The sequence below is a fragment of the Osmia bicornis genome, chromosome 10 (assembly GCF_907164935.1).
Source record: "Osmia bicornis bicornis chromosome 10, iOsmBic2.1, whole genome shotgun sequence".
Lineage (NCBI taxonomy): Eukaryota > Metazoa > Arthropoda > Insecta > Hymenoptera > Megachilidae > Osmia > Osmia bicornis.
The window spans coordinates 3,587,633-3,610,516 of NC_060225.1; the positions used below are offsets into that span (position 1 = coordinate 3,587,633).

At 35.7% G+C, this 22,884-nt stretch overlaps 1 protein-coding gene across 2 annotated transcripts in view; it reads right to left on the reverse strand.

Moving 5' to 3' along the window:
• Positions 1 to 22,884, reverse strand: part of LOC114874331 (membralin) — a 57,935-nt gene that overhangs the window by 11,885 nt on the left and 23,166 nt on the right. For both annotated transcript variants that reach the window (XM_029183514.2, XM_029183513.2), the window contains exon 10: positions 21,487 to 21,619. In XM_029183514.2, coding sequence (XP_029039347.1) covers positions 21,487 to 21,619 — 133 coding nt within the window. The remainder of the gene's footprint in view (positions 1 to 21,486; positions 21,620 to 22,884) is intronic.

The following is a 22,884-nucleotide window of genomic DNA, read 5'->3' on the forward strand; positions in this document are numbered from 1 at the left end:
ATCGTAAAACGTAATGCAAAATGCTTTTGGACCGTTTCTGGGCGTATATAAATTCTCGACGTGTAAGATTTTGGGCGTGTTACGCGTTCAGACGGAATCCTTTAAAGGCGAAACGAAGTTGTGACGATTGCAACACGTATAAAGTGTATCAATGAATAATAAATTTTTTCTCTATCATATTCAGCATTTATATAAAAAAAAAAAATAACAAATTATTTTCTGAAACTTGATGATTAAATACCTAATTTATTTCCATAAAAAAATTAATTTCTATCAGTTTTAATCTGATAGAAAATAACGAGTCAGGTAAACAACTATTGTCATAGTAATAATTACGATATTATCTTGAATCCACCTGTGTAATACCTTCCACATGCTACCTGCACGCGATATTGTATGGATTTTTTGTTTTTCCACGGTTTCTCTGGCCACGGTTTCGCCCTCGTAATAGCGCGTTGCATACGATTAATTATAACTATTCAAAATGAATACATTTAATATTCATATAGAAACGTCGAAACATAATTATACAACAGCTTAACCGTAACGTGGTCATCATACATAATATAAAATTTAGTTACTTCAAAATTAAATTCATCATAAAGTTTTCATTATTCCACGCACCAGGCGTAATGATAATCGCGATTCAACGTAATAAACATGTCCCCCGATGTTGGCCGGGTATTATCTGTCAAGAATAAATTACCAGTGTAATACCAAAGAAAATTTACCATCCATAATGACATTTTGATATTTTATGCAATTCTTGGAATTAAAGTAAGTAAATTAACACTCTGATAATTAGGAATTTTATAGAATTGATAGATTTTGTAATTTTAGATTTCTTTTGACAAAATTATCATTTTTATTAACAAATTAAAAATTTCTAACGAACATAAATTAAATTCCAAAATCACAAATACGCGACACTGGCCGACAAAGTGTTAAATAAAATTTCCAGTAGTATTGGTCAAACTTTAGCGAGACAATAGAATTTTCAGTAGTACTAGTCAGACTTTAGTCAGGCATACCGGTCGAACCAACAAGCCGATAAATTCACCGTTTGCATAACAGAATAATTCGATTTTAACCTAAGTAGTGAAGGAGAAAAAAACGAAGAAATTGGAAGAAAAAGGAGTAGAGTGCAGATGGAAGAAGGATGAGAAAGAATGTACGTTCAAAATCCCGAGTTACGTATTCCGGGGACATAGCCTCTAAAGTGTCTCACACTCAGGGAACCGCAACCATCCGTCGACGATTCATACGTCTTTTCCTGAGAATGGAAAAAGGTAAAGAGGGGACTAGAGACTCTCCAAACGCATTCTGAATTCAATGAATAGCCTAGCCCCTCTCTCTCGAATCCCAAGGAAGGACACTTTCGGACTTTCCAGCAAGATTTTTACAAGTTCCCAACTTCCGACCCCTCCATCAAGATTTTTCACGCGATAAGCTTTATCAATTGATACCGTGGACTCGGCGTTCACGTCCGATTGACATAAACACTTTAAACTACTTAAAGACGATTCGTCCGGATGGTGGGCAGGTGGTAACAAAGATACAAGATAAAATTTGCAGTTTGCAGTTCATCGTTCCTCAGCTAGGGAGATTTACGACGCAATATAGGAGTCTGTGGACAGACCAGATCGCAGGAAATGGATTCACCAGGGTGCACTTTGTCTTTCATTCACTTTCTCCGAGGATACAATTCATGATAGCCCAACGTACCGACAATGGATTTACGATACACCATACGGAACCCTTTTCTTCCTCCAAAAAAAAAAAACACAACCGGAATTGTCCTTTTATTCTCCTCCCACGAAATAATTCCACCAACACGAAACAAACTACAGTATCATTTTTAACGAACAAAAATTCATACAGTGGAAGAAAATATATTTTCTCCAAGGGGAAAGTGGAAATTTCATCTCCTCTAAATTCATTTATTAAATTAACATTGCATAACTCGAGCAAGGCTAAACAAAGAACGAGTATTATATAGACGAAAGAAGCTCTTTTTTCTCCTTTATGCCTGGTGTATTACCAGAAAATGGTCCACTTAGCAGGAGCGAAGAAAAAAAAAAGGAAAATAACAGAAAAAGAGAAAAGGGAAGGAATATCCCGCAGCGGTGGCCCGATACAGGAAAGAGGATCACATTAGGTAGAGCCAAAGAGAAGAGGCAGAGAGAAGGAAGAAAAGAAGAAGAAAGAGGAGAGGGCAATAGGGGGATCTGACCGTCTCCATAACTGTACGGTCCACTCGACTAACGTAAGTATATTGTCAATCAATCCACGGTATAAAAGCAATCTGAGGTTCGGTCGACGGGGTGGCAGGATCCCGTGGGGCGTAGACGGGCCAAAGATTCAAGGAACAGAGAAGGAAGAGTGGCTCGAAGAAGAAGGGATATCGAAGAAGAAAGGAAGGGATAGAAAGAGCAAACAATCCCCTTCTTGCTTCTAGAAGAAGGCAGAAGCGAGATAGGAAAGTTGATAGAAAAAGGAGAAGTCCTTTACTCTTGGCCACTCGAAGGACCCTGCCCAACAAGTAGGATGAAACGAAACTCCTGCATCCTACCAATACTTAAAGTCACGTGTGCGACGGAATACGCGTATGGTTGTGATCAAGTATACAGGGTGGTCAAGCCAACCCTATGAATGATTTTTTGCTCTAATAAAGGAAAACTGTTAATTAATATTGCTACATTTTAAAATAAATTTCTCAATTTGTGCCATTTATTTTTCCTAAAATTTTCATATTTTCAATTGCCAAGTAAATTAATTTCGTAAGTTTATAGAAGATCTGGAAAGACATGAATGATTTTTTGTCACTGAACACTGCGTCTTTAATTTATTTCTTCGACCTAGCTTTTAAATTTTACCCCTTGGCAGAAAAATTTTAAAACTGTTCGGATAACTGAACGATTACTATACAAATGTTAAAATTGAAACAAACGATACGTTCCACGAAGCGACAGTGTGAGATTCTGTAAATACATTATCCAGATTTGCCAACCGTCTGAACGTCGAAAAATCTGCGGTATCCGAAGAGCTTTACCACGTGGTAGGATCCCACGATGTATCCCGTCTTTTTACCCCCCGTTCCTTGCTTCTCCATTTCTTCCCTCTTTATTCCCAATCTCCCTCTCCCATTGGTATACACCCGTAAACTCTCTTACGTATTTATCCACGGCTTTTTTTGGCATTCAGTCCCGTGTGTTTGCGCCGATATTATTTCATTTTCCGCTAGTCCGCACCCTCGTGAACCTCACTGGAGGAGGGACAAGTTTCACTTGGGTCACAAGGGGCGTGTAACCTTATTTGCTGGTGCATGGTTGAAGTCATCTACGTTATCCTGTCTGTCTTCTATCTAGACACTAGATTAATCACAGTTTTCCTTTCATCGAATAGCTTCTCTTATCTAATTTTTATTATCCTTGCAAAGATATGCCAAAAAAATGCAAGATATACATTTTAAATATTAAGATGTTCTAATTGCCATAACGCGTTACATAAAGGGGAGAGATTTTCAAGAGATTCAGAGATTCCCTCTTCACCACTGCCATTGTCTCTTTCAACGATCAGACCGATATATTTTCTCAGCACTCCAGGATACCCGTGAACAGAACACGTCACCTCTTCAAGAACATCCAACTAGATCTTCTAGCGAGGTTGGGATATATACAGGGTGTCATCTAGGACACCTTTATCTTAAAAATTGTTAAAGGTGAAAGAAATTAAACGACATGTCTGACTTATCGTTGCATCCTCTACTAGATTTTAGGAACATCACAAAGGACGGACCATGGAGAGAGCCCCAATTTGAATTTAATTTTGAATTTCCTTTTCTAAATCTTACAGTGCTCCTTTGAAAATTATCCTTCCAATTAATAGAAAAATTCTGAAACTTATTCGAGTTTATTCTACCTGAAAGATCAAAGACACGATAAAATAAGGAATATATAGCAGATTCTGCTCGGAGAGAATTGTTGAAATAGACACAGAGTCCCCACGAAATCCGTTGAGCGTGATAGAAGAATCTCTTACGAGCGTGTCGACCAAGTAAGACGCTAGTGAAGATCATTAATCATGCGATACCACCTGTGGACCACCTTAGAAGCAGAAGTTCGAAAGAGAGGGAGGAAGAAGGGCAGAGAGTTAGCAGAGACAGAGTATTCCAAAGCTTGCGTCAGTTATTGTACGGCTGGCAGGTTTATCCGTCCTTTAATGCGACCCACTGCATTATGCCAGTTATATACAAGGTTCGCACTGTAATAATACCGAATAGAAAGCGAAAATTGTTGATTATTCCGTGAGAGTACGTCGGATTGCCGTACTCCACGCTGAATATACTGACTTGGGAACAGATGATAGTAAGACATCCACAGTGATAAGAGGACGTGTGTATATTCGTCGAGGGCTACCTTGAAAATCTCACATGATTTTTTCTTTTTGTTTTATAAATTTTGTTATTATTAATTTGATTCTGAACGATTCAATTCCAATCACTTGAGGGTAAACTGTCGAACGTTTAAGCAGCGTTTAAAATTAATCGGATCGAAATGGACATGGGGAACACCCGAAGGACCATCCCGTATGCGAATCACGAAACTCAAAACTTTCTCTAAAATGTACGAGATGGTAATCAACCGTCCCAAAGGATCATATCGATTGCCAGGGAGATTCCCTTACGCATTCACGAACTCGTGACGGTCGCAAAGCAGATTCGAGAAGATCGACGACACGATGATCCAATAACCGACCGGTATATCGTTAATATTTCATTGGTCTGCGTCGCGAAACTTTGCGGTCACGCGTTCATTTCGTCGATCAAACTTCCTACACACGATGCAAGATCGAATGTACAATTTCATTTTCGGCTTAATTCAATGGACAATTAAACTAGTAAGGAGTTAGATCACTAATTAACGTTCAAAAGTTTTTAATTTAAGGATTTTGAAATACAGAAAGCATACTTTTATATGTGTCAGGTTACAAGCTGATCGTTTCCTATAAAAACACTTCTACATCTCCAAATAAAGGTGAAATTGCTTATTTTCTTGAAAAGATGGTAACAGAAGCATAAAACTCGTCTTTGTGGGCACCATAGGGATCGTTTCGAGATGGTCAGATATGGTTGAATTAGAATTTAAGGGATCGATACCTATCGGCAAGCTATTGGTGAAAATGGTTACCATTGCTTGGGTTTTCATATCTTTTTCAACAACTGTAAATGCAATCGAATATTCGAGCAAATTTAAAATATGAAAGTGATTTACCAAATTTTATTTTATTTTCATTTGAAATTTGCCAATTAAACAATTATGAAATACGGAATTAAAATTGGGACTCTCTCCATGGTACGCTGTCCGAGGATTAAAAAACCACGTTGTTCATTATAATTTTTTTTTTTATAAATAAAAATGATTTAATATTAAAAAAGAATTGTTTCGACGAAGGATCTATTTACCTTTCACGTTTCCCCCAATAATAAAGTGAACGATGTAATAGCGCCACCTAAGAACCCTTCTTTACCACCCTCTTTCATGGTGGACTTGTTTTCTAAGTGCAGTGAAAAAATAGCCAATCGCTAGGTGGTATATGGAATGACACGAACGGTGCATTACCTTGCACCACCAGGACTTCTCTGATCAATGAATGACTTTTATCTTGTAAACTGTAAAAGCGATATGATTTTCGTAGGAAACTATTTCTATTTAGAATTCCATATTTTTTTATTATAATCCCAAATATTAACTCTTTCAACTTGATATTAGACAAATTTTTGTACGCTTTGTATATTTTGTGCAATTTCTTGAATAAATTTTAAAATATATTAAAGCGACAATTTTTCAATATACAAAAACAAAAGGAATGTGTATACTGCAGATTACTAGATAAGCTATTTCCATGACAGCAGAGGAGAGAAGGCGAGTCGACAACAGCTTTCGTTGCGACACGATACCACTCCACTAATTAGACATTAGCGCAACAAACAACCCCAAGGTACCGTGTACCCTGCTTTCCACCTTGTCAACCACCTCCAGAAACCGCCCCAATCCCCCTGATGGAATGCTCAAGTTACAAATTAACTTGCAGAGATCATCCGTTTCCACCTCGACGCTCACCGACGCCTATTTCGTTCGCTTCGTCGGAAACTCAAATACAGACGAAAAAAAAGAAGCGCAACCCCCCCCCACGACTAGTTCATCCACCGTAATATGTTTAAAATCTATGAGGTTAATATTCTTGCATATTTTTCGTAAATTTATGTCACGATTAACGCTAACTTCGTTGTTCAAAACTTAATATTACTACTAATTAAGGATCCCTACAAAAATAATATTATTAATATTTTTTCTCTTCTTTTTCCTAATTATATTTGGATCATTGATGTTGTTTTGTCTTTCATCTTTTTGGGGAGTTCACTAGTTACGCCGAAACGAGTAGTAATTAGTATTAAATAAATATGAGGGACAAACGTCTTAATTGGCTCCGGATACTACATTTAGCCAATTAGTTCTTAAGTATCATCAGCGTCACGATTCAGAATCGTCAGAGCGATTACGTTTTAACGAGAAATTACTCGATCGCACAAAGCATTATTAATTTGATCGCTTGAACGCTTAATCTTCTGCCCTGTTTCTTTTTTATTCTTTAGGATAGAAAAAGATAGTCCTATCGAATGACTATTCATCGAATTGCGCAAAAAAATCGAGAAACTAACAAGGATTTTTATCATCGGACCATGACAACGGTTTCCAAGGCATCTGATTCTGTTTTTGTGTTAGTGAATGATCAGTGAAAAGAGACAGAAAAACGGTGAGTAACTGGAAGTCAGAGAACCGTGAAAAATTCGAGAAAAAAATTGGAGCTGAACGTTATGAAATCACGGCTGATCGCTTTCAAGATGTAACTTTTGTTGTGCCTCGTTAAGGGAGTCTAGTGTCACTAATAAAGCAAAAAAGATAAACGAACTTAGAAAAATAAGTCCAGTTTTTCCTTGGCACCCTGTTTGTATCTATTTTTTTATTTCAAGAGAGACGTAGGCATTAAACTATGATCATTTCAATAATTATTACAATTTGTTACAAAATGCTACAGATGTATAAATAATAGATGAAATATTATTATTATATTACTAGGGAGTGTAGAATGGTAATCAATATTCTAATAGAAGGGGTTCTGAAGTTGTGAATAATTTTCCTATTTTGCAATATTTTTACTTTCTAAAAATTAGCATTATTTTCTGAAAAATTAAAATTTTTTCATTTCGCAATTGCCTAAAATAAAAAATGATCCAGTACTTTTGTACGTTAAAAATAAATAACTTTTTCAAACAAAAATTGTCACGTATGTTAAGCAGATCATTTTTGTTCAATAAATTCACAAAAGTCGCATAAAAAATGGATATTCAAAGGAGAATACACCTTGAAGATCATCGAGAGTAGGCAACTTTCGGTCGGAAGGAGCATGTACAAAAATACCATTAAAATTAAAGGGCAGAGGACAACCGGATTCTTATAATTGAAGGAAGCTACGACCCTCTGGGTGTGACGGTACCCTGGCAACCGAGGCAAGGCTTTGCCTTCGTAGAACCTTAGAAGGGCAACGAGAAGTGCGAACGGTGGAGGGGATGAAATTGAAAAGAAGAAGAGTAGAAGAAGGAAAGAAATGAAGGAGAATCTTCAATGCTCTCTTTACTTCCACCGATCTTCCCTCTCCGCAATCACCCCTTCGTAATTAACCTCCATTACGGCAGTTTTCTGTTACCCACCCGCTCCCGTCCGAACAACCCTCGGCAAGCCACCCCTTCCAGAGAGGGATAGAGTTGCCTGTTTCCTACGAACCAGTAGGTATCGGTGATAGTTTATTATTCTTCTAATGGAAAGCAGCAGATATCTTCGTAGTTCTACTCCATCCACCGTCTTCTTCAACCCCTTCCTCCTCACCGTCTTCCAACCGCCCCAATGTTTCTCTCTTCATCCTCATCGTCTACGTCGGCGTCGTCGTGTCGTAATCGTCTTACGCTTTTCGAGCAAGCTTCTAATTATCGCGAATTTCGCTTCAAGATACATTTCCATGGATATCTGGCACGGAACATCGCGGATTTTCGCGGCAGACTCGAAAGGTGAACAGGATAATTAGGATTATAACGAATAATTGGGGGATCGCGACTCGTTGCAACTGCTACCGCTTCAAGTACGATTTCAGATTGTCTTGTAAGCAGGCTACATCGGTGTCGGATCTCACAATCAGCTTCTAATTATCGCGAACATTGATGTTTACGCTGAATTTCGTGCAACTTCCTTCTCTTGAAACGAAGTTGATGCTTTGAATATTCTTGCTTTCAGAATTAGTGTGAAAAGCTCGTATCAATGTTCTTAGAGGGATTTGTCTCTCGAACAGGTGTAAAAAGAATTTTTTTTTAATTTATTAAGCTATTCTTTTATTTGAATTAGTTCAGAAAATTAGATTTGTTTTATATGGTATTGATCAATGAGGTATTATACAAATCAAATTTCATTTTTCAAGTTAACTGTGTTATTAAAAAACAATTAACAATAATGGTAGTTAATTAGGTATCGATCTAATAGGTACCTAATCAATCACGATCTTTATTAATTTTTTAATAATTCTTTTAACTTCAAAAATAAATATTAATTTTTGCTCCATTTAAATAATCCTCTTTAATATTTCTTATTGAACCAAATCATTTAATTACGATTAGACTTCAATCATGAGAGAACTGTATCAATATATTGAAGCAATTACTCGCGGTTCAGTATCGCCTTCAACTGTTTATATTATCTTTGGTAATTGCTTTCAAATAATAGGAAACTTCTGATACCATTATCCAGAATCCTTTAAACAGCTGGAAATTCATCCGAACTATTACCTGATTCCCCGTAAGTGCACAACTTCTTAATAAATTAATAAGTATGTACAACTGGAAGCCGATTATCCAAATGATTTAAATAAAATAAAATGAAATGAAACTGAATATACAATTTATATTATCGATCAGAAAGAAATAATTTTTCAACTACACGACATTTCTTGAAATACAAACCAGTTTCCTGTTGCATGTTCCACGGTAACGACTACCCTTTTTGCAAATAAAACACGAGCCTGCTTCAATATTGAATTAAAATGTTGGAAAAAGTTCAGTCTAAAATCGAGTCGAGTTAAAATATTGAAAAAGTCAATGCACCGTAACGTCCGAAATCAAAATTTACCTACTCTTTTTTAACCCATATTTCGTAAAATCAAAAGCATTTAAACGATCAAAGTTACAATCGGGTAATTGAAAATAACTGAAAAGTTTAAATTGAAAAATGAAATAGTGATTACAATTATAATTTGTATATGTTCGGATCTTTCTGAAATCCGACTCTATCAGAAATCATTCAGCTTGAAATCGATTAGAGAACAAGGATCGGCTAAGACATTTTCCTTCGACCGGAAGCGTTTCTAGCATCGGTATTTATACGTTAGAGTATGGCGTTGGGCAGATAGGGAGGAATGGGTGGCCGGGCGCCATTACTATGCAAATAGATTCGGAGTGACACGACGAGAATGGGCCATACCCCGGTGCACCTAACTGGCGCCCGTCAGGACACCATTTAATAGTGTAGTTTCGCCTGCACACGCTGCCACACTCGCCAATCGAGCCCTCTGGTGGTCGAGCCACCCACGCGAACCCACCCTTGGTACACCCTCTTTCCGCCATCACAACCACCGGGGCACAGCATCACCGAACCAGCCCCGATACAGGTAATGAAATTGTCCATGCATGAACCGACGTACGCGGGGTTTGCCGAACGTTTGTTCTGCGATCGAGCGAATACGTCGTTGCGTGCCTTTTGCGCAGCGAACCAGATTCCCAAGGATTTGCCGGAATTTCAGGTACACAAATTATTGTCTATACAGGGTGAGGCATCTAAAACCAGGCCATTCGAATAACACATCCGTTTTTCATCATGAAAAAGATACATTGAATTAATCGACTTTTGAACGACGGACCATGGAGAGAGGCCAAATTTCAATGTAACTTTGTATCTCATATTATTAAGATATTATTTCTTTCAAGATTCTTAAATACATAATTCTACTTGCATTTTATAGTTTTTTGTTGTCAATATATCAGAGAGTAAAATAATATAATTGATAGAGGATAATTTCTTGTGTACACAGAATTAATTTCTACATTTTACGTATCATGCTTCAATGGTACACATTATTTTCATTACTCGCATTACATACAGGAAATGAATAGCGCGTACATGTCGTTGAAATAAAACTGCTAAAAATATATATACAAGGTGATGAGAGATGGATCACCAGCGAAAACACAAACATCACGAAACTTCTGTATGGTAGATTTGCAGTTTGTTTGCGAGCGAGTATTGTATTCTCAGCCGGTTTGCTTTCTCTTTGTTTGACCACGTGCGATTTTTAATATAATGAATCCTTGCGCTATATTCCGCGGATTCTCTGTACAAATACACATGTACCGATTTCAAACATCACATACGACTGCGCAGCATCAAAAGAGGAATGTAAAAGATAGAACGTACGTTCACGATATGCAAAGTGTTAATTTTATGGAAGAATGAAATAGAAGAGTTTCACTGAATTTAAAAATCTGTAATTACCATCTTCTTACAACAAAGAACAAAAAAAAATACAATTTTTATTAAATATATGTGAAATTTTACCCCCACAAACTTCCCAGGAATTATTGCAATATTATTTATTATTTGCAAATTTACCTACGGTAAACAATTTTATTTTAATAACTCCAATCATTATAATTATCATAATTTTGCGAAACATTACACGTTTACAGAAACGCGGAAAAATATTTAAATTTAAAATAGTGATTAAGAAGGCGTAATGCTAAAGGCTCCGAATTAATTAGTACACCTAATAATTGTATCTTAAAATAATTAGGAATTTAACAAATGTCCTGGCGATAAAGCGTGTCTTTACAGTACGTATGAAAACGCATCCCGGCGATGGACATTTACAGTCTCTCCCCACGATCGCAGAATGCCATTTTGAATTACGCATACCATGAATAAACAGGAATTTCATTTTGATGATGCCGTAAAACTTGCCGCACCGTTTCCAAACTTGCGCGGAACCGTTTAATGACACGCCGAATTAAATATGCAGACACGTTGCAATATCTGTTTCGACGACTACACTTTTCAAGCGATTGCTTTAAACGCGAAACCAGCTTGTCAAATGAAATATTTATCGGCAAATATATAAACCCCTGCCGGCCTGTTTGGGATTTATTAAATATTAATAAAGAGACATCGGGGGTGCGCGTATCCAGAAAATCCCCGTGAAAATTTCTCCCAGGATCAAGCTAATTTTCCCTCGTACCGTAGTGTTCCGAGAAATGTTAAAAAGTATTATTCGTGTTTCATAACCGTTCAACGTTTTATTTCATACGCTTCAATGATAGCCGCGATTCGAAACAAACGCACATAATAAATCATGCCGAGCAATTCGCCTCTGAATATCATCGAATTTGTACGATAATCGTCTTAATGTCGTGTAACGAATCAAATTAGCGATGCTTTCAACGCTAGAAACGAACGAAATATCGCTGGCTCTACGAACGCTTTTTTTTTTAAAAAAGGAATGATTTAACGATATCGTCGATGCGTCAACGACAGTTAATTTGTTACAAAATATCCTATCCGTCCGTTTCATCTATTTCATTTTATCCAATTCCCCTTTCGAATGATATTTGCACTTTCCAGAGAGGGCGTACCCGTGATATTAATATTTCGATATTAACGACTTTGGCTCTGTATGCGCTTCGAATGAGAAAAAAAAAATCCAATCCATGGATATATCTAGCCACGATAAATGTATTAACAAAAAGAAAGTTTTAAGGGCGTTTGAAATCTTTGAAAGATTAAAAAAAAAAATTATGTGTATTAAATTATGTGAAAATTACCTAAGTAATTAAAATATAGAATGTTTTGTAATTTGTTTTGATTTACAACCATATCAGATTTGTTATTTTTGGGATAATATTATAGAGGCTCTGTATGAGGAAGAAAAATAAGAGAACAGGTAATGATTTATTTCAGAACATTTTTCTACCTGATAACGGGCATACTTTCTTGTTCTGGGTCCTTATCCCGAGTTAAAACAGTGGAAATCTGTATTCATTTCGAGGCCTTCCCGTCAGCACCGTTGGCTCGATAACACGAAGAAAATATCATGGTGTGCAGATTGCTATCATCGTCGTTAATTCTCATCATCCCTTAATTTTATAAGCGTATCCTCGCAGCACCCAAGAGCGGACATACCTACGCAAAACTACCCTCAACACACTCGGTTCCTTAAGACGACAATATTCATCCTTTTATTTGTCGTTGAAATTTTTTTTTTTAGAATATTGAAGTTACTATCCAAAAAATTCTATCATTTCAAATATTTAAATATTTTAATTTCATATTTGAAATTTTACATAGCTAGGTTTGAAATAAAATATGCAAACAACATGCCACAGATAACTCTTTTTCCCTTTTAAGGTAACATTTATTCCTTTTTTCTGAACACAACCGAAGGGGTACTTTCTATTTAGTATTCCAAACTTCACGCTCTCGACAGTCACGAAAATTAATTATGTTAGCTAATTATCTTACGGGGACTAATTTTCCATTCACTGTTTACGATTAATCACGCGTCTTGTGTGGTAAATAACGTAGCCACGTTTTCGTTTTGGGGAAACGCCACGATATCCAACACCTTTGCATAATGGTATTCTCATGGCTTTGAATAATTCACGCTACGCTACGAATAATATGTAATTGAATCACGACCGAAATTACAAACTCTCTATAGAAGTTAGGTAAACATTTCAAACGAAATATTGTTCTAAATAATCATTTAGTTATTCTTTTTCAAATTATTTTAAATCATCTTGTAGATAAAAAATCAACAACTCTTCAATTTCTCAACGTATTATTTTAAATTAATTTAGCGAGAACTGAAGATTTATATTATATTATATTTATATCAGATATTCCAACAGGACGTGTTCTTTGAATTACAATAACATAATAATAAAAATTATTTAGATTAAATAATGGAATATATTAAAATAACTGAATAAATTAAAGGAGCAAAAATTTCTTAGAAAATTAGAAAAAGGGAATAACAGTTACAGATAGCAAAGATTGCAATTTGTAGTATATGTACTTATTAGTATTTGTTGATAAATACGAAAATACGAAAGACGAAAATTCACCATTGAAGAAGCTGACAAATCCTGAACAAGGTATCATATCATCGTATTCTTATCGTTGGAATTTTTCACATTCAGCTCTGTCGGTTTCATATACAGGGTCTATCGATCTTCGTAGCGGGATAAGACGTAAATCTATACGTCGAGAGGTAAAAGGAACCCCCTGCGGAGGGGTGTTTTGGCACCCTGTCGCGTGGACAAAAGCGTTGACCGATCGTATATAGACGGAATTCGAAAGGGCGATCCGTGGAAAATGAAGTCAGCTCTTGGTCCCGTCACCGACGGAGCCAGAGCACCGTTCGGCTGGCGCCTGTCTGACGATCCCCTTACACCCTCCTCCATGCATCCCCTATCACCGTTCTATCCGAGATACCCGAGACGAACGCGACACCCTGATTAAAACGCCAACTCGGTGTGTATCGGACCTCCATGCTTCGCTATTTCCTTCCGAAGTCCACCTCTAGGAGGTAAACATAGGGGATAACGGAAAGTAATTATAGCTTCTTGCAAAATCCGGAATACCAGTAAAGGGTTAACCTTTCTATCAATAACGGGTTATTCATTTAACAATTTTTTTCTTTTCTAAGGGAACAGAATTTAGAAAAGCTACATTCTGATATTATAAATAATTTGAAAATTATAATCTACATCGGATAAGAGGAATTTATAAAAAAAAAAAGAAGAAAAAATAGGGAGACAAGAATGAAATGAAGGCAATTCGAGATCATCGGCCCCACCTAATAGCGTACACCAGCAACGTGATGTGCCCAAGGCTCGCTGTGTATAGGTACAGGTTATGTTTGCACTGTAATTTTCCACCCAACTCGCTGGTGTTCCTGGTCGACAGAGTGCGGGGGAGGGGATAGCACAGAGAAAGAGGGAACCACCCAGCAGAACGACCCATACCTCCCTGTACACTCACCACCCATCATACTGAAATAACACCCCAGGCAGTTGAGCCGTACTCGTGGTATGCGTTTATGGGGCCCTTTCCATATACCGTTGCCACGGTGTCCGTGCGATGTGCTTGTTATTTATATAATTGCTCAATAGCCTCAATTACGGGCCTTATTCAATCATAATCATCCTCCGGTGTTATTTGCGGACAAGCCCAGCTGATTGTAAGCACTCGACGCGCCACTTGCGAGCTGGCGACGCGTGGCGTCGACGCCGGTAATGGCACACCGACGGCACCCGCAGTGGACTACCTCCTGCGACAGAACGATGCCTTTCGCGGGGGTTAATTCGCTGCTGGCCAAATGCAAATACACCGCCAAGAGAATGGGACACGTTGCTGGAACCCTGATGTCCAGTATTGGATCATCTATCTTTTCGTCATAGATGATTTAGAAAACTTTTGAAAACGCCATTTTAACTAGAAGTTAAAAATACTTATGGTATCAATGATATGTCCTTTTAATTTTATGTTGAATGATATCGGAAGAATAACTTTTAAAGAAACAGTGTACAATTTAGAAAATGAATGGCCCATCCAAGAATAAATCCATTCAAATGTTCTACTACCTTCCTGTTTTTTAATTTCATTTGATTTATTCATTTAAAAAGTGTACTGTGTTTCATCAAATGAACCAGAAACAAATTTTTAAATGTATTAACTTGCTTCCATGTTGCCACCTAAATTTTAAGACGTAAATAAAAAATTTTAGAAAGCCCGTTGGTACTAATAATCTTATTTCACGAAGTTGACGGGTATAATGGAATTATAACTGCAGGAAGTAGAAATTTAGTACCATCCTCCTTCTAAATATAAATCAAGACTCAGGAAGTTGCACAACTAAGCCGGAACAACTTGAAGAACTATTTGGAAGATTTTATCAACTAAAATGCGACGAAATCTTATCTTTAACATTCCCCATTATAAATATGATACAAAAATAATCGTCTCGAATGGGGGATGGTATTAAATTATTGCATTAGACCATTATCCGTCCCAATGTCACTATTTGCACGAATCCAGCAGAAGAATAAAGGGACTGCGTGTCTGTATGTGTACACAAGTTCAGATAAGTGAACCAAGCAGAATGCCGAAGGAAGAGACAGTTTCATCTAGGCTGAAATGGGACTGAACGTGCGTTATCTAGAGATTGGCGAGAATCCAGACCCACGTTTACGGATCGAAAATAAAGTGCACAGCCCCCGTGACGAGCGAACATCCTCGAGTATCATGAAACTAAAACCTTCGGAACGCGGTCCAACTCTATCCTCGCTTTTTCTCGGCTATTCTGCTGCTAAGAGTGTCCACGTTAACTAACAGTAAACACATATGAACGGTATAAAAGATACGACGTGACAGTAAATGCGAAAACATGGAACGTATTTCCAAGTATAACTGTAAAGAACCAATGATGAGTGCACTCTAATGCCCTGGAGAAGATTATATGGGTTACAGAAGGCTATGTCCATTATTTTCAGTTGTTCTTGGCAGTCATGGGCTGTGAAATGCTTCAAACTGCTTCTAATATATAAATATATGAAGAAAATTTGAAATTACTTAGAATTTTATTTGAATCCTAATAATTTTAAAAGTCTTAATAGCTTAAAAATTCTTGAAACCCTTGAAAATTAAAAAATCTGAATTAATCCTTCCATCCCTAAAGGGTTAAAATTATTATAAACCTGCCTCGAATCTTATTATACAAAATTATTGAGATAAAATACATCAGTATTCCAAGTCCAATAAAATAAATAAAAAATCCTAATAGTATCTAAGAATACTGAACACCTAAGTATGAAACTTTGCAACAGATTTTTATAAAAAGACTTACAGAACGTTCTGATATTTTTCAAGGAGATACTGTTCACAAAGAAAGTAGCACACGAACCGATAAACATGTAATTTTTTTTATTAGCAAACAACGCGAAGATACGAACGTCAGAATATTTTATCTCCATTGACGAGCATGTTTACTCGTTAACGAAAAGATATTAAACTTAAAAATGGCAGCATGACACAATTTCGATAATTTGTTGAAACGACGAATACCGGCAAATATTTGTTATTGCCGGATAGCGAAATACTGTGCCACTGTCAATGATAATTCGCTTATGGTTTAGTAATCCGAAACCATACACACCCTCTCATCAATCATGCTCAACGTCCACTATTGCCTCTAATTCTTTATAATGGATCACGCCGGAAAATGTATTAATATATATTAGACAGATTATTTTGACATAATTATCAAACAACGTAATTAAACATCGTTTTTTTTTCAAATCCTACAATTTAAATATTTATAATGAAAATGTTTCTATTTTCTCCCTTATGAATAGGTAGATAATTTAACAAAAATTTTCTTAATTTTCTTGAACATAATTTAAATGTTCCAATCATGCCAAAATTTTAACCTTATCAGAGAAAACGTAACATTCGTGGCACAATGATTTTTCATTGCTGTACCTCGTTTCATAACCGTGAAAAACAAGGTGGAAAAAAAAAATAGAACGAAAGCGTGGGCGCGTGAAAACAAGCGAGAAAAATGATTAAGAAATTCACCCCGGCGAAAGATAATACAGAACGGGCAGAGAGTGCGCTAAGACCCGCGGAAAGAATGAAATATTTCAGCCGAGTTAAATTAAAAATACGTTCGTTCTTAATTATGTCAAATTTATACTCGACCCTCTCTCAAATTATTTACCACGAAACTACCACGAGCAAATCCTCGCTCGCGAAAAATATGTAAATAAAAATAAAAAATACCACAAGATAAAGTGGATGTACAAAAAAAAAATTACAAGACAATCGTTTATGAAACACCGTATTAATTTTAATCAGTATTTTTCCAGTTTTTTTAATTCTTCTTTTAACAGTCTTATAGTGTAATCACTACCTATTCATTTTCTGTTTTTTTTTTATTATGATTTGACCCATATTTGGGCTAAATTTTTGGCTAATTATATTACTCTATAAGATCTGTTAATATTAGGATAAAAAAAATTAATCACTTTCATTTCCAAAAATTACTAATTAACGATACTGTTTAGTTGTGATAATTAATGAATTATCCTTAATCATAAAATAAAATAATTATAATGAGTCGTTGATTTAACGGATCATGAAAAACCAAACACTTCTTTTCGTCTAGCTTTGAGAAATCAAACGTCGAATCGATATTACTCTGCAACACTCCCCGAAATGCTTCGACAAAGCACTTTTCTAATTGTTTTCGGCAACATACGCGAACACACACGAACGTACACATTTACTAGGCTACGAGTAGCGACCCTTTTAAATCGTTGAACAAATGGATGAAACTCTTACCACGGGGTTGAGGTTTTAACCGGCCGTGCCTGCCTGCGAAACCAATTGCTTGATTGCGTTTATCCTCGGCTCTTTAAAAGAAATAAAAGCGTATTGCAGATTACTTCTTATGACGACAGGCTAACGCGTATCACCTGTTCGGCTTAGCCAAGCTTTATACAACAATAAATCGATCGTGTAACTAGTACCAGATGTTCATTGCTTCTATTTATATTTTGAATTGAGATAAATATTTTATTTGTTAAAATAGGTACCATCTGACGACTTACTTTCAACATAATTCTAATAAAAAGTTTTTTATAAAGTCTTAAACTTAGAAGAATGAAAAATTTTTAATACTCGTCTAATTTAAAAAATATTTTATCTTAAAATAATTATCTAGTGTTGTTTGGATATTTGAAATTTAGAATATTAGAAAAAAGAAGTTAATGCACCCTAAAATATACAAAAGTAGATTTTGAGTTCTGCAGATTTATACAAAAATATTATAAGAATGAAAAAATCTGCGATAAATCTCTGAAAAGTTAAGGAAAAATTATTCGTTCTATTTCGATCAAACAGTTGTAAGGTTTCTCGTGTGCGAAAATTGAGAATAAAGAAACAAGAGAGAAGATCCTGGTCGAGCTATCTCGAGTCTACGTTTCAGAATATGTGAAAAGAGTACTGAACAACACGTGAAAACACCTAACTTCGCATAGAACGGATATCAGGCGTGACGATCGTTGAACTTTCAGTAGCTTTTCCCTTCTGGCAATGTCTATTCCTCTATATTGCATACGATTTCCTGTTCGCGAACGAAGAGGAACGTAACCTATTGTGCACTGTCTTGATTTTACTTCAAAGTTGCGTTCTCATTCCTACGAAAATCACGCATTGAGAATTTGAATCGCAAGAATTTCACGCGACACTTGAATTGCATTGACTGTACTGTTAAAATGATTGAATAATTAATTAAAAGATCAATAAATTTTAGAAGATAAGTAAAACGTAAAGACTTTAAATTATTCTATTCTGATTGACATTTTAACTTTAAAAATCCTTTAATACACTTATTAATAATCATCTTGTTTAATTTATCACTGATTTTACTACTTCCAAAGATATTTAAACCATTTTGATTTAAAAACACATTCTGAATATGTGGAATTTTTTACAAATATTTGGGAAATGAAATTTCTCCATTTCTGATAACAATTATAATTACAATTGACCATTATCTTAATTTCTATGCGTGCTTCCCGCTAAAGGCTTTGGATCACGAATGACAGTAGAATAGGAACGACGATTGAACACGAAATATCGGCTAAACCGTGTGTAAGCGGAAGTCGAGTTTCTAATTAAAACCGGATGATCCGTAGAAACAGTCAATCGACGGTGTTAGATGTTAGTTGCATACCATCTCTGATCCAAAGTCAGTGAAACCAAAATACCAAGAATCGAAATTCGTAGAGCAGTAGATTACGTTTAACATGAAAGATCTTCAAATAAAAAGTATTTTAGATAAATACAAGAATTTCTAATCAGCAATCTGTAATTCAATAATAATTATCTAGAAAAATAAAACGTATTTTCATAATTATAAATTTTCAATCTGTCCCATACAAAAATTGATTTCAATGAAGTCAATTTTAACTGGAAACTGAGGGATTAAATTTTTGAAGAATTTAAAAGCAGACTTGATACAGGTTTGATTTTAAAAAGCTAATTTCAGCAGAAAGGGGCCATTACCGTTCGTTAAATCCATTTCCTTTACGTGACGAAAACCGATCCAAGTACGGACTTGAAACAGCTCGAGCACGAAAAGGAGGTCAGACGAAGTAGTTTTCCTTCAATTTGAAGAAACTAATTTCTACGGGGCAAAAGGAGCTCTCGATTAACCGTTTATCGAATGTATCCTGTTCCTGTGATTAAAGTCGATCTAGTGTAAACGCCGCGGTCGACGACACAGATTCGATACAATGGAACGCGTAATTCAGATACTTGGAGGCGATACTGCAGGGATATTACCAGCGTCAGATCTGTTTAATTGTCGCCCAACACCGGTTGTTCTAATGCTTCCTGTCTAACCTCGAACTAACCTACAGGAAACTTAACTGTCCTTACGACCGTGTTCTAGCAGAAGCAAAGCCACGTCGATCTATGATCTTTCCTCGTTTCGGTATCAATGGATCAACATAATACTAAAACCAAGTAAATTATTGTCAAGCATCGACAATTTAATTTTTCCGAAATAGGAAGTTAAACCTATAAATAATAATGTCTTAAGGAAATGAAAAAGCGTCTATAATAAATTTAATTTAAATTCTTGTCATTTTAATGATAAATGAAATTAATTTAAACTAAACAAAACACGCGAACAACTTCATTATCATCCACCTTGATTCTTATCAATCATAGTCACGAATTCGTGACAGAGGATAAGTCGGATAGAGGTGTCAAGCACAGTTTATAATGCCATTAAAATTATTACCAAAGATATATTATTCATGCATTATACTCTAGTTACTTCATATCATGGTGTCAAATTAATATCCAAGTAGATACGATCAAAAATAATGCCACGTCTGACATATTATTGACTCGTACTACTTAAAATACAAAAACCATTTCATTAACGTTTATGAGACAATAATTACAAATCTATCGCTAGGGCATGAAAGAATAAAAAAATTCTATCTTCTAAGGAAAAAAAATTTCATTTATGTGTTAAGTATTTAACCCTTTTGCTTATGTGTATGTGTACGTCCTGTATGTAGTGGATCAGGGGAGTGCTTATGTGGTACATTAAGTTTCACTGTAACAATTGTAATTAAGGATTGAAATATGATTGCAATATGTAACTTGTAATAATTTATTATAAAGTTTTAGGATAATTTAAAGTGTTCCGCTTTAAGCTGCGTGCTTTGGCTACGAACAATATCACCGTCCGTTCGATCGCGCGTCACTGATCTGTTCAAACATGCAAGGCGACAAGAAGGGACCATCACCGGCGACAATTTTGTTTAATCGTCGCCTAATGTCTCGGTCTATACCTTTGTGAGTCTAAGGAAATTACAACGTAACTGGGCCTCGTAAGCCACATCGAGCGTAAAACTCAATTTCTATTACGCTAGGGATTCATTCTGATCCTATCTTTGACGTCTGTGCACAACTGTCCAATGGGCAAATGGCCGAGGGACATTCCTAGAATTTAGACTGATCGGATCGAATTAAGTCCTCGTGCTGGCAATTATATACCGATATAAATGAATTCATTAAATTCTACAACGATTCTTCGAAAATTTCATAATATAAGAACTTGAATTCTTTAAGATAATTAAATGTGTTGAAATATTATTAAAACCTTGATTCAAATAAATATTTTCAAAATACCGATGCATAAAAAACCTTAAATCTTGTAAAGGTCTATTCAACTTTCATCGTTGCAAAACAATAAGTCTTTATTTTTTAATTCATTGGATACTAAGCTCTCGTTGATTCTTTCGCGAAGTTGCTACAAGACAGACAAGACGTTTCATCGTCACCCAACAAAGGATATTTCGTGGTGAAGCAGATACTTTGATCGCTTCAGTTTTAGCCGGAATTGCAAGGACCGGAATAAAGAGAAAGGACGAGGTGGCTAGGACCACGATCAACTCGTTACTTAATACAGCGTAATCCTTTTTAATTAAATGCTCCTTCGATTATCCTTATGACAATCTAAAAAGTACGAAATTAACGATTTCTCTTCGAACGAACTTGTTATCGCTAGGGGTAATAACACTTAAACAGTACTATATGCAGTTTCTAAACTTATTAAAATTTCTAATTTTGATTAATTTATGGACTGCGGTGGTAGCTTTATCTTCCAAACGGAAAATTCATAATAGAGCATAGAATATTAAAAAGAAAGCTATAAAATATTTAAAAAAGTAGATTTCATATCACTCACCGAAGCCAGTGTCTCTTTGTGACAGGTGTGTGACAGCAAATAGCATCGTACTGGTCAGCAATCCAGACGGTAAGTATGATATAAAAGGCAGTTGTAGTATCGTTGAAAAATTCTGACATAATCGCCTCCATACCTGTAACAAAAAATAATTTTGCATACAATTTCTAATAATTTTATATACTTTTTATTCACAACCCTGGTAATCTCTAAAAATAAATCCTGACAATTTTCAAAAAAGATTTGAATTTATATATATTATAATAATAAGACAAGAATAATATGTTAATAATTATTCTAAAGCTAATCTTTTCAGCACAAAAATACGTTGCTTTCTGTTCTCCGAGAAAAGCCGGTACACATTGTCGTTAATTAAAAAGCAGCTCAGTTTGAAAATGAAATTCATACGGGGAAAAGGTTGGCGAAAGAAAGAAGAAAACATTTCTTTTGTCGAAAGACAGAATAAACAAGGTTACGTTATTAATTCACGAAATAGCTATTGGCAGTAAGCATCGGAGGTTTAAAAATAGCGAAACAACTGAGTGAATCGATACCGGCAATCGTCTGCTATCAAACCCACCGGCTCGTCCTATTAATCGAATAGTTTCCGCACAATTAAAAGTTCGTGGTGCAGCGTACAAGACTCGCCCCATGTAAATTTAATACCAACCCCCATGGGCCATTATACCGTTAAAACGATACGTTCGGTACGTTCCGCCAGTCGTTTTTATTGTTTCGCAGGCGTTGAACGTTAAATCTCACTTATAGGGTGAAACATCGCCCAAGTTATTTCGTCTGAAACGACTTTCCGTCAAACTAGCCGTGAACGAAAATTTACATAGCGGCCAACGAACGGCATAACTCGAAAATATGCTTCCTTTAAGTTTACTAACAATTTGCCACGTCCCACTGAAAATTTCATACCTCTATTTCGACTGATATTTAACCCTTTGAAAACTCTTGGTGCGTATGTGGATGGACGCTAATCTCTAATGATACAAATATGTATCATAATACTTTCTTCATCCCCCAAATTATTTTTGTGTTATTAAGGAATTTTAGGATTTTAGTCTTCTAATTTTCTAATTTTCGTTTTTGAATTTTAGTCTTCTAATTTCCTAATTTTCTAATTTTGGAGTTTTAGAATTTTAATCTTCTAATTTTCTAATTTTAGAAAAACCTAGAAAAAAAATTTATAGAAGTTGCAAATAACATGAATGTTACCCATTAATCTTCAAAGGGTGAAATTTGAAATGTGACCAAACACCTTCTCAAAATTAACAGAAATTACTAATTATCAAACTGCGATTGGTACCTCATAGAATAGATGAAACTAATTGTAAGATGAAAAATAATAAAAGAATTACCAACAGGTGACAATGGGTGTTAAACATGATTTCT